The 16,328-nt window shown below is 37.4% G+C and overlaps 1 protein-coding gene across 4 annotated transcripts in view; it reads right to left on the bottom strand.

The window, feature by feature from the left end:
• Positions 1-16,328, bottom strand: part of ARFGEF1 (ARF guanine nucleotide exchange factor 1) — a 146,762-nt gene that overhangs the window by 47,541 nt on the left and 82,893 nt on the right. For all 4 annotated transcript variants that reach the window (XM_031014013.3, XM_055349454.2, XM_055349450.2 and 1 more), the window contains 4 exons: positions 15,869-16,074; positions 15,518-15,602; positions 11,239-11,410; positions 9,095-9,246 (listed from right to left, as the gene is read on the bottom strand). In XM_031014013.3, the coding sequence (XP_030869873.1) occupies positions 9,095-9,246; positions 11,239-11,410; positions 15,518-15,602; positions 15,869-16,074 (615 nt within the window). The remainder of the gene's footprint in view (positions 1-9,094; positions 9,247-11,238; positions 11,411-15,517; positions 15,603-15,868; positions 16,075-16,328) is intronic.

The raw sequence follows: 16,328 nt of genomic DNA, 5'->3' as shown, positions 1-16,328 counted from the left end.
CCTAGCTGTGCTGGGCTTGGAGGCAGTGGACGTGGGGGATACACAACCTACTGAGACACCAGCTAGAGTGGCTAAGGGAGTGCTGGCATCACCCCTCCCCCAAGCATAGCTTGTAGCTCCAAAACAGACTCCCTTCTTATACTTAAGGAAAGGAGAGGGAAGAATAAAGAGGACTTTGTCTTGCATCTCTAAAACCAGCTCAGCCACAGTAGGACAGGGCACCAGGCAGGTGTGAGGCCTCCTTTCCAGGCCCTAGCTCTGATTTCTAGACACATCCTAGGCCAGAAGGGAACCCACTGCCTTGAAGGGAATGGCCCAGTCCTCACAGGAACCCTTATTTGCTGACTAAAGAGCCCCTGGGCCCTGAATAGCCAGAGTGATATCCAGATAGTACACTGTGGGACTCGGGTGAGACTCAGTGCATTCCCAGCTGTGGTGGCTATGGGGAGGGACTCCTTCTTGCAGAGGAAAAAGTAAAGGGACTTTGTCTTGCACTTTAGGTACCAGCTTGGCCACAGAAGGGTAGAGCAACGAGTGGGCTCTTGGAGACCTTATTCCAGGCCTTGGCTCTGGGATGGCATTTCTGTACCTGCCCTGGGCCAGAGGGAAGCCCACCGCCCTGAAGGGTGAGTCCCGGCCTGGCAGCATTCAAGACAAGCTCACGAGAGAGCCCTTGGCCCTTGTGAACATCAGCAGTAGCTTGGCAGTACTCCCCGTGGGCCTGTGGTGGTGACGGCCACGGGCTAAGGCTCCTCTGCCTGTGAAAAGGGGAGGGAAGAGTGGGAAGGACTGTGTCTTGTAGTTTGAGTGCCAGCTCAGCTGCAGCAGAATTGAACACCAGGTAGATTCCTAAGGTTTCTGACTCATGTCCCTGGCTCCAAGATAGTATCTCTGGACCTGCCTGGAACCTGGGGGGTAATCCAGAGAATTCTTCTGAATGTTATTGAAGACCACTAAGGTGATACCTCTATGAGTCTGCAAGAACCACAGAGTCTGCAAGTAACCCACCGTTACTGGACTTGGGGTATCCCCTAAAGCAGATATGGCATGGATCACAATACTCAAGTATATTAGTCCATTCTCAAGCTGCTAATAAAGACATACCCAACACTGCGTAATTTATAAAGAAAAACAGGCTTAATGGACTCAGTTCCATGTGGCTGAGAGGCCTCACAATCATAGTGGAAGGCAAGGAGGAGCAAAGTCATGTCTTACACAGCAGCAGGCAAGAGAGAGCTTGTGTGGGGGAACTCCCCTTTATAAAACCATCGGCTCTCATGAGACTCATTCACTATCACAAGAACAGCACGGGAAAAGACCTGCCCCCATGATTCAATTACCTCCCACTGGGTCTCTCTCATGACACATGGGAATTATGGGAGCTACAATTCAAGATAGGTAAGGATATAGCCAAACCATATCATCAAGTCCTTTTGAATACCTAGAAAGCCTTCCCAAGAAGGATGGGTACAAACAAGCCCAGACTGAGAAGACTACAACAAACACCTAATTACTCAAAGCCCAGACATCAATGAACATCTGTAAGTATCAAGACTATCCAGGAAAACATGACCTCACCAAACGAACTAAATACCAGGGACCAATCCTGGAGAAAGAGATATATGTGACCTTTCTGACAGAGAATTCAAAAGAGCTGTTTTGAGGAAACTCAAATAAATTCAAGGTAACACAGAAGAAATTCAGAATTTCATCAGATAAATTTTTAAAAGGATTAAAATAATAATAAAAAAACAAAATTCCACAGTTGAAAAATGCAGGCCAGGCGTGGTGGCTCACGCCTGTAATCCCAGCACTTTGGGAGGCCAAGGTGGGTGGATCATCTGAGATCAGGAGTTTTGAGACCAGCCTGGCCAACATGACAAAACCCTGTCTCTACTAAAAATACAAAAATCAGCCAGACATGGTGGCAGGTGCCTGGAATCCAAGCTACTCAGGAGGCTGAGGCAGAGAGAATTCCTTGAACCTGGGAGGCGGAGGTTGCAATGAGCCGGGATCATGCCACTGCACTCCAGCCTGGGCGACAAAGTGAGACTCCACCTCAAAAAAAAAAAAAAAAAAAAAAAAAAAGCAATCGATGTACTGAGTCTCTTGTCTCGCTCTCTCTGTTGTTGTTGTTGTTGTTTTGAGGATCTCACTCTGTTACTCAAGCTGGAGTGAAGTGACATCGCAGCTCACCGCAACCTCCACCTCCCAGGCTCAAGCAATCCTCCCACCTCAGCTTTCCTAGTAGCTGGAACCACAGGCACAAGCCACTATACCTGGCTAATTTTTGTAGAGACGGGGCTTCGCCATGTTGCCTAGACTGGTCTCAAACTCCTGGGCTCAAGTGATCTGCCCACTTCAGCCTCCTAAAGTGTTGGGATTACAGGCATAAACCACGGTTCCCAGCCCCATAAGTCTCTTAATAGCAGAACTGATCAAGCAGAAGAAAGAATTAGTAAGCGTGAAGACAGGCTATCTGAAAAAAATACAGTCAGAGGAGACAAAAGAAAAAAGAATGAAGCACACCTATAAAATCTGGAAAATAGCTTTAAAAGGGCAATTCTAAAAGTTATTGGTCTTCAAAGAGGCAGAGAAAGAGATAGAGGTAGAAAGTTTATTCAAAGGGATAACAACAGAGAACTCCCCAAACCTAGATAAAAATAACAGTATCCAGTACAAGGTTATAGAACATCAAACAAATGTAACCCAAAGACAATTACCTCAAGGCTTTTTAATAATTAAACTCACAAGGGTCAAAGATAAAGGATCCTAAAAGCAACAAGAGAAAAGAAACAAATAACATACAATGAAGCTCCAATATGTCTGGCAGCAGACTATTCAGTGGAAACCACACAGGCCAGGATACAGTGGTATGACATATTTAAAGTGCTTATGGAAAAAAACTTTTACCTGAAAATAGTACATATCTGGTGAAACTATCCTTTAAACATGAAAGAAAAATAATTTCCCAGACAAATGAAAGCTGAGGGATTTCATCAACACCAGACATGTCCTGCATGAAATGCTAAAGGGAGTACTTCAATCAGAAAAAGGACATTAATGAGTAAGAAGAAATCATCTAAAAGTACACAACTCACTGGTTATAAAAAGTACACAGAAAAATATAGTATTATAACACTGTGTAACTGTGGACATGTAAAATACTCTTAAGTAGAAAGACAGAAAGATGACCCACAGCTTTTCAAGACACAGGCAGTACAATAAGGTATAAACAAAAACAACAAAAGGTTAAAAAGCAGGGGAACAAAGTTAAAGTGTAGAGTTATTAGTTTTATTTTTGCTTGTTTATTTGTTTATGCAAGCAGTGTTATCAGCTTAAAATAATGGGTTATAAGATAGTACTTGCAAGCCTCATGGTAACCTCAAACCAAAAAAACCTATAATGAATAAACAAAAAATAAAAAGTAAGAAATTAAATCAAACCATCAGAGACAATAACCTTCACTAAAAGGAAGACAGGAAAGAAGGAAAGAAAAAAGAAAAGACCACAAAACAACGAGAAAATAACAAAATGGGAAGAGTAAGTCTTTATCAATAGTCACACTGAATATACATAGGCTAAACTCTTCAATAAAAAGATACATAGTGGCTGAATGAACAAAAACACAAGCCCCAATGATCTGTTGTGTACATGAGACACACTTCACCTATAATGATACACACCGACTGAAAATAAAGGGATGGAAAAAGATATTCCATGCAAATGGAAAGCAAAAAAGAGCAGGAGTAGCTATACTTGTATCAGAAAAAATATATTTCAAGACAAAAACTAGGAAGAGACAAAGCCAATATGCAGTGATAAAGAGGTCAATCCAGCAAGAGGATACAGCAATTGTGTGTGGATGTGTGTGTGTGTATATATATAGATATGCACACCCAGCACTGCACCCAAATATGTAAAGCAAATATTATTAGAGCTAAAGACAGAGATAGACCCCAATACAGTAACAGCTGGAGACTTCAACACCTCATTTTCCATATTGGACAGACCTTCCAGCAGATCAACAAAGAAACATCAGATTTAATCTGCACTATAGAACAAATGGATCTAATAGATATTTACAGAATATTTCATCCAATGGCAGTAGCATACACATTCTTTTCCTCAGCACATGGATCATTCTAGAGGATAGACCATATGTTAGGACTCAAAACAAATCTGAAAACACTTTAAAAAAGTGAATCTGAAGCCTCTTTCTGGTACAATAGAATAAAACTAGAAATCAGTAACAAGAATAATTTTAGAAACAATACAAACACATGAAAATTAAAGAATATGCTCCTGAATGACCAGTGGGTCAATGAAGAAATTAAGAAGGAAATTGAAAAATTTATTGAAACAAATGATAATGAAGACACAACGTACCCAAACCTATGGAATATAGTGAAAGTAGTCCTAAGAGCAAATTTTATAGCTGTTAGTGTCTACATCAAAAAAGAAGAAAAACTCCAAATAAACAACCTAATGATGTTTCTTAAAGAACTAGAAAAGCAAGAGCAAATCAAACCCAAAATTAGAAGAAAATAAAGATCAGAGCACAAATGAATGAAACTGAAATTTTAAAAATACAAAACACCAACAAAACAAAAAGTTGGTTTTCTGAAATGATAGATAAACTTGACAAACCTTAACCAAGACTAAGAAAAAAAGACCGAAGACACAAATAAATAAAATTAGAGATGAAAAAGGAGACATTACAACTGACACCACAGAAATTCAAAGGATTCTTAGTGGCTACTCTGAACAACTACATGCCGGTAAACTGGAAAATCTAAAGGAAATGGATAAATTCCTAGACACATAAAATCTATGAAGATTGAACCAAGAAGAAATTCAAAACCTGAACAGACCAATAACAAGCAATGAGATCAAAGCCATAATAAAAAGTCTCTCAGCAAAAGAAAGCGTGGGATCTGATGGCTTCACTGCTAAATTCTACCAAACATTTAAAGAACTAATACCAATCCTATTCAAACTATTCTGAGAAACAGAGTAGGAAGGAATATTTCCAAATTCATTCTACAAGGCCAGTATTACCCTGATACCACAACCAGACAAAGACACATTAAAAAAAAAAATTGCAGGCCAATATCACTGATGAATATTGATGCAAAAATCTTCAACAAAATACCAGCAAACCAAATTGAACAACACATTTAAAAGATTATTCATCATGACCAAGTGGGATTTATCCCAGGGATGCAAGGATGGTTCAACATACACAAATTAATCAATGTGATACACCATATCAACAGAATGAAAGACAATACCATATGATCATTTCAATTGATTAAAAAAGCATTTGATAAAAACTCTCAAAGAAGTAGGTATAGAAGGAATATTCCTCAACATAATGAAAGCCATATACAACAGACCACAGCTAGTATTGTACTGAAAAGGGAAAAACAGAAAGCCCTTCCTGTAAGGTCTGAAACACAACAAGGATGCCTACTTTCACCACTGTTATTCAACAAAGTACTGAAAGAACTAGCTGGAGGAATCAGAAAAGAGAAAGAAATAAAAGACATCCGAACTTGAAAGGAAGAAGTCAAATTATCTATTTGCAGGTGATACAATCTTATATTTGGAAAAGCCTGAACGCTCTACCAAAGAACTATTAGAACTGATAAATTCAGTAAAGCTGCAGGATACAAAAATCAACATACAAAATTCAGTAGCATTTCTATTTGACAACAGTGAACAATCTGAGAAAGAAATTTTAAAAATTAACCAAAGACGTGAAAGATCCCTACAATGAAAACTACAGAACAGTGATGAAAGAAACTGAAGAGGGCACCACAAAAATTGAAAGATATTTTATGTTTATGGATTAGAAGAATCAATATTGCTAAAATGTCCATATTACCCAAAGCAATCTATAGAATACCATGACATTCTTCATAGAAATAGAAAAAAAAATCCTACAATTTATATGGAATCAAAAAAGACCCAGAATAGCCAAAGCTATCCTGAGCAAAAAGTACAAAACTGAAGAAATCACATTACCTGCCTTCAAGTTATACTACAGAGCTATAGTAGCCAAAATGGCACAGTACTGGCATCAAAAGAGATATGTAGATCACTGGAACAGAATAGAGAACCCAAAAATGAATCCATACATCTAGTGAATTCATTTTTGACAAAGCAGCCAAGAACATACATTGGGAGAAAGGACAGTCTCTTCAATAAACAGTGCTGGGAAAACTGGATATCCACATACAAAAGAATGAAACTAGACTCCTTTATCTTGCCATATACAAAAATCAGATCAAAATGGATTAAAAACTTACATCTAAGACCTCAAACTATGAAACTACCATAAGAAAACATTGAGGATACTCTCTAGGACATTAAGCTGGGCAAAGATTTCTTGAGAATACCCCACAATCACAGGTAACCAAAGTAAAAATGGACAAATGGACACATTAAGTTAAAAAGCTTCTGCAAAGGAAACAATCAACAAAGTGAAGAAACATCCCACAGAATAGTGGTTCTCATTGTGCAGCTCAGAGAAGGTGCAATACTCTCCAGCTCCACCATTACCATTACTATAAATAATGTTTGTAAAATTCATACCTAGTAAACAATTTAGGACAGTCATGCCTGCTTACAGGTGTTATTTGTCTGTTGAAACTAGTCTACAGATTGTTTCATGAATGCTTTGTCAAATTATGACAGTGCAATAATGTTTGAAGACTATAAGTGACACTGTATCTTGTTTCTAATAAGATAAACTTTTTTTTGTCTTTGCTTTATCTTAAAAAGTTTATATCCCTTAATATTATACATTGCATTCCAGGAATATATCATTCATTCCTTCCACCCAGCCAATGTTTATTCATTGAGTACTTAACACAAGCCAGGAACTATGGTCGATGTTGGGACAAGTGAAGAGATGTAGTTCCTTATCTCGTACATGTATATAAATAATGTATATACAGACAGTTCCCAACTTACAATGGTTCAACTTACCATTTTTTGACTTTACAATATATTCATACAACTATTGTTTTTCATTTTCAGTATAGTATTCAATAAATTACACGAGATATTCAGTACTGTAGCATAAAACAGGCTTTGTGTTAGATGATTTTGCCCACCTGTAGGCTAAGGTAAGTATCCTGGGCATGTTCAAGGCAGGCAAGGCTAAGCTATAACGTTCTGTAGGTTAGGTGTATTAAATACATTTTCCACTTAAACAATGGGTTTATTGAGACATAATCCCATCGTAAGCCGAGGAGCATACAAGTCTGCACACAGATAGGCAGATATACAGATAGACAGACGGATAGATAAATCTATAGATATACTGAAGGAAAGGCATAGAATATTATGAATTAGGGACCTAGTTTAGATTAGAGGGGACAGTGCAGAACTCTCAGAGAGGATGATATTTATTTTTATTTTTATTTTTCAGACAGAGTCTCACTCTGTCGCCCAGGCTGGAGTGCAGTGGCCTGATCTTGGCTCACTGCAACCTCCGCCTCCCAGGTTCAAGCAATTCTCCTGCCTCAGCATTCAAGTACCTGGGACTACAGGTGCATGCCACCAAGCCTGGCTAATTTTTGTACTTTTAGTAGAGATGGGGTTTCACCCTGTTGGTCAGCCTGGTCTTGAACTCCTGACCTGAAGCAATCCACCCACCTCGGCCTCCCAAAGTGCTGGGAATACAGGCGTAAGCCACCGTGCCTGGCTGAGAGGGTGATATTTAAACTGGAAACTACTCAGGCAAAGGAGGAAAGAACATTCTAGACAAAGGACATACCTCATATGAATGCCCTGAAGAGAAAATAATTTAAGATGTTCTAGAAACCAAAAGAATGCTGGTGTGACTGCAGCATAGTAAGAAACCGAAGAGATCTAGTGATGGAATCGGAGAGGCAGGTGGAGCCAGGTCACAGAAAGTCTACAGACACTATGGGTGTGCCAGGTTTCATGGTATCATGCAAAGCCAATAAAAAGCTTTAAGTAAGAAGCTGGCATTTCATTTGGAATTTTAAAAAGATCACTCTGGTCTCTATAAATGGGTAAGAGGAGTGAAAAAGTAGACATGAAGATGCCTGTTAGGAGAATGCCGCAGTAATCTGAGGGAGAAATGAGGGTGTCTGCAGTAGCTTAATGGTAGCAGAAATGGCACTGACGGAAAAGATTCTTAATTCTAGTTTGGAGGATGTTTAAATAAACTACAACAAATCCAGAGAACAGATCATAAAAGCTCACTCTCATCTCGTGATTCTTCATCAACGTTTAGAAATAGTGTATCACATGGACCTTGAAGAAGAGGTAGAAGTAATTACAAAATTTTGGAGCTAAAAGGAAGCACAAGAATCCTGTAGTCATCTTTTACTACCCACACATACGTGTAGTTAGAATCAGAGTGAGCATTGGATTATGATCTTTAGCCTCCACAGACCACCTTGCCATATGGTCTCATGAACAGGAATATACTTTACCCACTTCCTCTTTTCAAACTTAACTAGACACTACTCCACTTTGCTACAACCCTTGTAGTAATGCACTGCTTACTCATTCTGGAATTTGGAGAAAGGATAGAGAATGAAGAAGGAATGGGAAATCAAATTTTAAAGAATAAGTATCATTCTCACTAAATCAACCCACAAACACAAATAATATTTTCTTCTGTTCCTTACCCTACTTTCTGGGCCCCAGGCATATTCAGAAGCCTGATATAAGTTCCTGGGCCCAAAACACTTAAAGAAAACAAGAGCCTCATGATCATTTGAAATGTGAGTTAACTCCAAAGGCTTAAGCATAACTCATTTAGAGAAAATCAGGCCAAGGATTAATGATCATTCTCCAAAACTTTTCTATGCTTAATTCCTAAGATTACACAACTATTAATTCCTTATAGTGAGTAACTCCTCTTGTTCTCTTTAAGTAAGAAAATTTGTATCTACTATGTCCTAAATAACATGTTCTATGAATTTCACCTCAATATGTCTACACTAATGTGCTATATCACTGTATCGCTTCCTTAACTTAAAAATATTATAAATGTAGTTATATATAAATGTACACTGCAATCAAACATTACTTGAAAATTCTAACCTTAAACATGGGCCTCACATGCTCCAAATGTGTTGCACTTGTAAAGGGTGCCTGAACATGGCTCACGGCCTCCATGAGTGCTTTAGCTGTCTTGGCCATCTGCTCCATTTCTAAGTTATACAGAAGTCTTCTTTGTTTTTCACTGGCTACATCTGAAACAATAAACACTATCAGCATTTTAAATATAAAACATTTAAGAATTCTATTTTGATATTTTACTATCAAATAATAAACACCACCAGTAATTAAAAGTAATCCTAAGAAGCAAGACACAAGAGATCCCATATTATATGATTACACTTATATGAAAAATCCAGAATAGGTAAAATCCATAGAAATAGAAAGTAGACTGGTATTTTCCAGGGGCTGGGGGGAGACAGAATAAGGAGTAATTGCTTGATGGGTTTGGAGTTTCATTTTGGGATAATGAAATCTTTTGGAATTAGAGGTGGTAGTTGCACAACGCTGTGAATGTACTAAATGCCACTGAATTGTTCATTTTTAAATGGCTAATTTTATGTTCTATGAATTTCACCTCAAAAAAAAAAATTCCTAGACTGGGAGTCAGGAATAAGTGGAAAACCTATGAAAAGGGAAACGAGTAGGTACAACTTTCAGAATACAATTATCAGGGAAACAACCCAAATATGGAATGGGAGAAGAGCAGAAGAGAGGTAAAATGCAATGGCATCTGGCTGGGCGTGGTGGCTCACACCTGTAATCCCAGCACTTTGGGAAGCCGAGGCAGGCGGATCACCTGAGGTCAGTAGTTCAAGACCAGCCTGACCAACATGGAGAAACCCCGTCTCTACTAAAAATACAAAAAAATTAGTCAGGTGTGGTGGTGCACGCCTGTAATCCCAGCTACTAGGGAGGCTGAGGCAGGAGAGTTACTTGAACCCAGGAGACGGAGGTTGTGGTGAGCCAAGGTGGCGCCAAGCCAAGATCGCGCCATTGCACTCCAGCCTGGGCAACAAAACTCCATCTCAAAAAAAAAAAAAAAAAAAAAAAAAAAAAAAAAGAGGCAATGGTATCTTTGTACCACACAGGCTTGAATGACAGCTCCTGAGTTAACAAGAAAACAACTGGCCATAACGCTCCAGGGTAATTTTGGTGTTTTCGGCACACCACCATCTCCTTTCCATTTCCAGCTTCTCTTATTTCCTACCACCATATATAAAATAGGACAGAAAAAGAGGGATATGAGGATGATACAATATATAATATTCTTTTCTCCTGCCGTTTGGATTTTACTACTGTACTCTGTTTAAACTTGAGATTTTAGTTCCAAGTGGAAGGGCTCAGAAATGCAGGAATCCTCTTTCTATATTACTGTTATATTCTTGAGCCATTACCCTCATCTCATTCCTGTAGTCAGATTTCAGTTCAAATTTAATTACCACTGTCCACAGGTATAGAGTGTCTAGAAGGGGGCTGGGTTCACAGTTGCCTCCTGGTGCTAGTTAGACCTAGAGACTCTACAGTGATATAACTTGTGGTCTGTTTGAGGTAGAAATTTCTAACTCTATGAGCTCTCACCTGATCCTAAGCCTCCCCACCTCCTCCAATCATCCCTACTTCCAGCTTCCATTTATGTGTAACAAAAGATGAACAAATGGAAATATGTTGCTTGAAGATGATGAGGAAGAAGAAAAAATGACAAGGGTTGAAGCCTGACTATTGGGTCTAACTACTCTTTATGACCTCCAAATCCTTGCTGAGGTTAACTACTAAATGGATCAGCATATATTAAATGCACACTGACACATGCATATAATGTATACCATTTTCCATTAATCACTGGTCAGTGTTATCTTTCTTCAGAATCTGGGGAAAAAACTCTATTATAATATTTCTCATCAAAACATGGTTCTAAACAATATTTCTAAGGTTACTTTATTCTAAATCAAGTGAAAAACTCTCTTTTAAATTAAAAAGTTTTTTCTTTTTTAGAGACAAGAAGCTTGCTATATTGCGTATGCTGGTCTCGAACTCCTGGGTTCAAGTGATCCTTCCGCTTCAGCCTCCCTGAGTAGCTGGGGACTATAAATGCAAACCACCACACCTGACCATAAGTGAAAAACTCTTAGGAACCCATATTTTTCCCCTTGAACAATCAGAATTCAATTAATTTAGATACTTACTCTGTTTACTTGATTTTGTAGGGATTGTTAGTTCTTTTGTTTCTTTCATTGATATCTTTTTCCCAGCTATTTCATTATAGATGGCTGATAGATACTCTTCAGGAAGGTCTTTACTGTCATTGATACCTCTATTCATCTTAATGTATTGTTCCTTTGTCATTTTATTTTTCACCTAGATATGAAAAACCATTATAATTCCTAAAAATTAACATAAAGGTTACACTTGTATTTTAAGGATATGAATATTTACATAAGAGATTTTGTAAATACTTTTGAGGACAGAAACTGGAAAGTATTCAACAAAATATAGATAAAAATGAAAAAAATCACAGAAAATGAAGGCAATACAGAAAAGATCCATTCTGGCATAAACTAATTCATGCTCTGAGGTGGACATGAGTAATGTGCAACCAGAAAGGAGGGAAGTTGAACAATGAAAATATTTGTTTTTGCTCAAGGTTTAAGAGCTTTTGCAATCTCTCAAAAGGGCCATGACAATTATTGGAAATAAAGATATCAAAAACATTCAAATCTTAGTTTAGAAGAACATAAACGTGCTGTTAATGAATTTAAAGCTGACTTTATATACAGTGGGTATAAGAGTAACAATACTTGAGATTTATTTAAAACCAGTTAACAATCTCTCTGACTGAGTCACTGTGGCAACTGAATTATGTCAGGTGATCTGTACAAAGTATCCTTGGAATGTTTTGTCTTGTATAAGAGTACCCTAAACAGAAATGCCTTTTGCACCTTGATAAAGCTGTGGAATACAAGTTTGGAGTCTGTAAGACGGTAACCCCATTACCAAACTTGGGAACTAGCATAGCCAAAACGTTTACACTTTACCTCCAGAAACCTAGATAGATAAAACCCAGAAGTCTTATGTGATGTCTCTGAAGAGACATTTATTTAATTAAATATATTTCTACGTCTTATATGATGTCTCTGAAGAGATATTTATTTAATTAAATATATTTCTACCACCTTCCATAAAGAACTTAAGGTAACTCTTAAGATATAATTCCTGTAAATTTACATGAAAGTACACAGAAAAACAATCAAGCAAGTCATCAGAAGCTTGCAAAAACTATAGAGAGTGTGGTGTTATGTGCCCGTAGTCCCAAGGAGGCTGGGGAAGGAGGATGGCACAAGACCAGGAATTCAAGTCCAGCCTAGGCAACATAGCAAAATCCTGTCTCAAACAAAAACAAAAGTACAGAGGAACCAAAACTTTCAGAAAATGTAACTGGGATATATACACTTATTTACTGCAGATTATTCTGCAAACAGATTTTTCTAACATGTCAGAAAGGGAGGCAGGAGTGCTTTTCCTACAAATATGTAAAAATATTACCATGAAAGTTTTCAAGTGTTTAACGTATCATTTAATGGAATAAAACCCTACTATCTTATAACTTTAAAAACTCAGGTCATGGCACTAAAAAAAAAAATTGAAAGAAAGAAGCTTTTTTACCTAAAGTTCAGGTGAATGCTTAAAAAACACACCAGGAATAACAAAATAAAAGACTACACACTGCTGCCAATAAGAAGTAAAGGAAGATTAAAATCACCCGGAAATTTTAAGCATGGCAAAATGTTTTAGCATTATGCCAATCAGAGGCAGAGAAAAGTCTTGACAGAAAATCTGAAGTAGCAGTTAATTGCCTGTGGATCTGGGTTAGGGATCCCATATGTGGGCATACAGAATACTTTGCTTTGAGGTCCCCAAAATAAAGTGCACTGCTTCACACAGAACACTTCTGCCATAGTGGGATTCTGAAGCTGTATAAAACAAAATCCTACTTTTCTTCTCCTGCCATCTTTTATGGAACATTCTACTCTTGACTTTTATCCTCGTGTGCTTGTATTAAGCTGTGCCTTATTTAGTGTTTAAATCACTTAAAGCCAGTTGTTACTACTGATGATTATTGTATACACAAAAATTGTGTTCTAAATATGCCTACAATTTTTTTTTAATCAGACTCACCACACACTACATAAAAAGTAGCCTAACTATAAATATTCTGGGTGAAAAGGGAACATAAACAGCTTGTTAAAATCCACCTATTTTTTAAGTTTGAAAAGAACTAAGAATGAGAATTAGTTTTAAGAAATTCCTTTAAAGTTATTTGTATTTTAAAATGTTGTCATTTGTTATAGTTATCTAAATCAACTGAGGCCAAGATCACGAGTACAATTTTCTAACAGATTACTTAGCTTCATAGAAACTCACAAGCTGTTCTACAGCTGCAGGCTGCATAGCAGCACATGACACCAGGTAGCAAGCTGATAAGGAACAGTTGGACAACAAGCAGTTGCCACCGCTAGAATAGGACTCCAAGCACATGTTCTGCAAACAGGCACTGTTATGCTAAAGACGGGACACTGTTGTGAAGGTAATACTCCCTAACTGGTATGTCCTTAGAAACTTTTCACAGTCTGGGTACTTATGAAAAGACATAAAAGGAATTTTTAATATTTCTTCAAAATAACATGAGTATGTACATATGTATAGGAAGACATTGCACAGGTGCATATAATATTGCTTATTCATTTAGAGAACCAAATGTCTTTTAAAGCATAGCTTTTTAAAACCAAACATATGTAAACCCAGGTTAAAATACTCTAGTGTAGATTGAAAAATCAAATGAAAAAATTAGACTGAAAATTCTGGTGTAAAAATATCTAAACAAATCCCAACTGTGAACTACCTTATAAAGCCGTAGAATAGAAGTCATCATGCTCGATAATAAAAGCCCTGAAGGTGAGCTGCTTTGACTAAACTGCCAAAAATATGCCAGAGGCAAATCTTGAATTATTAAAATCTTTAATAAATTTTTAAAGTCCTATATAAAATCAAGTAAATTTGTGGTAAATGCATAGTTGCTCAATACTGTGTTTAAAACAGGAGTAACTTCACATATAATCATATGTATATACATATGTATATAATCGTATATATTCTTACTTTAGGTTTGGTATACACTTTCCTTATCTACTCTGCTTTAAACATCTCAAAACAGACACAAAAAATCCCTATACTGCAAAGGTTAATCTCAAAATTCAAATGAATTTTAATTTTTCCAATACATCTCAGATTAGAAAGTAGGTAGTTTATTTTACAACCTAAGCATAACAAATATCATCAGATACCTACCCCTAGAAGTACTAAGAAATCCTTGCAAATAATTTATAAATGTAATTTTACTCAAGGATGTCAATGTGTGTTTTTAGAAACTAAGCAAAAAATACTAAAACTTTAAATCAAACTTTTTAAGTAGATATCAGAAATCAAGTGACAGTTCTTTAATATTTAAGAAGTAAATATGAATTTCATGAGGCAAAAGAAATGAACATTTCTAGATATCAGGTATTTTTAAATTATTGTTAACTTTTTAGGTATGGTGGTATGGTTATGTTTAATTAGAGTCCTTCTCTTTTAGAGAAACATACTGAGATAAATGCAGATGAAATGGTATGATATTTGAGATCTGCTTCAAAATTATCTAGGGGAGGGAAGAGATATAGATAGAACAAGACCGGCCATAAGTTGATAACTGTGGAAGGCAGGTAATGGGTACATTAGAGTTCATTACGCTAATCCCTCTACTGGTGAAGTTTGAAACATTTTTTTTTTTTTGAGACGGGGTCTGCCCTCTGTCACCCAGGATGGAGTGCAGTGACACGATCTCAGCTCACTGTACGACTTGTGCCTCCCAGGCTCAAGTGATCCTCCCACCTTAGCCCTCCAAGTAGTTGGGACCACAGGCACATGCCACCATGCCCAGCTAATTTATGCATATTTTGTAGAGACAGGGTTTCATCATGTTGCCCAGGCTGGTCTTAACTCCTGGACTCATGTGATCCGCCTGTCTCGGCCACTCAAAAGTGCTGGGATTACAGGTGTTAGGTACCATGTCTGGCCTGAAACATTATATTTTTTAGAAGGATGGTTTATACACAGTGTTTTTCCATGTTGTGACAAACTGACATAAGACCTATAAATGTCTTGTTAGATTAAAATTTATCTTAAGCTTTATACAGTTGTCAATCATGAATGACAAATACAGAAACATTTTATAGATACCTAAAAGTCTAATTTTAATTACTACCAGAAGTTGCCTTTGTAAAATGTTCACCATCCCAAATTAAATACCCAAATATGGTGACTGGTTTAACTGAATAAAACAAAAATTTCAACTATTACTTACTGAATTCAGAATAATTTACTTATTTTGTACCGCTTATTGTAAAACTGACTTAAAAGAAAACATACCTGTGGACTGTGAAGGTCTGTGGTCAACATGATAATTGAATAAGCCAAAACATAAGCTGTATCCGCACTAGCAAAGAGAGTTTGTCTGGAAAAATAAATGTATCATGTTATAAACTTCTACTGTTTTATATAGTTTCATTTAAATAAGTCACCTCAAATCCCATAGCACTTTTATTTCTCTAAGTATCTCACATTACAATTTTTTATGGATTTGTTTTACGACTTCCAGATTGTAGACAATCTAAATTCTCTAAACGGGATGACGTCCTATTATCTCTAAATCCCTGGATGCTACCTAGCACAGTGGTTTGGATATAACAGACAATCAATGAGCATTTGAACCTTATTTACCCTTGGTTGCATTCTAGGTATCTTGCAGCAAATTTTTCCATTAATCGATCGATTTTCTGAGCTTCCCCTGGAAGACGAAATCCTTCTAGAAACATACGAAGGGCTGAAACGAAGTCTTTTCCTGAAAAGTCATGTTGGTCCACATATGCATACATGACTTCTTTGTTAAATTTATCATTATCTCCCAGGAACTCACCCACTTGAGTCTAAAGTAAAAACAGAGATAGAAATTGATATTTTCTTTCTTTTTTTTTTTTTGAGACAGAGTCTTGCTCCCCAGGCTGGGGTGCAGTGGCACGATCTCGGCTCACTGCAACCTCTGCCCCCAGGTTCAAGCGATTTTCCTGCCTCGGCCTCCCGAGCAGCTGGGATTAAAGGCGCCTGCTACCGCGCCCAGCTAATTTTTTTTGTATTTTCAATAGAGACAGGGTTTCACCATCTTGGCCAGGCTGGTCTCCTG

The sequence above is a fragment of the Gorilla gorilla genome, chromosome 7 (assembly GCF_029281585.2).
Source record: "Gorilla gorilla gorilla isolate KB3781 chromosome 7, NHGRI_mGorGor1-v2.1_pri, whole genome shotgun sequence".
Lineage (NCBI taxonomy): Eukaryota > Metazoa > Chordata > Mammalia > Primates > Hominidae > Gorilla > Gorilla gorilla.
The sequence above is the reverse complement of the archived record's forward strand: the minus strand, read 5'-3'. Positions and strand labels throughout refer to the sequence as shown.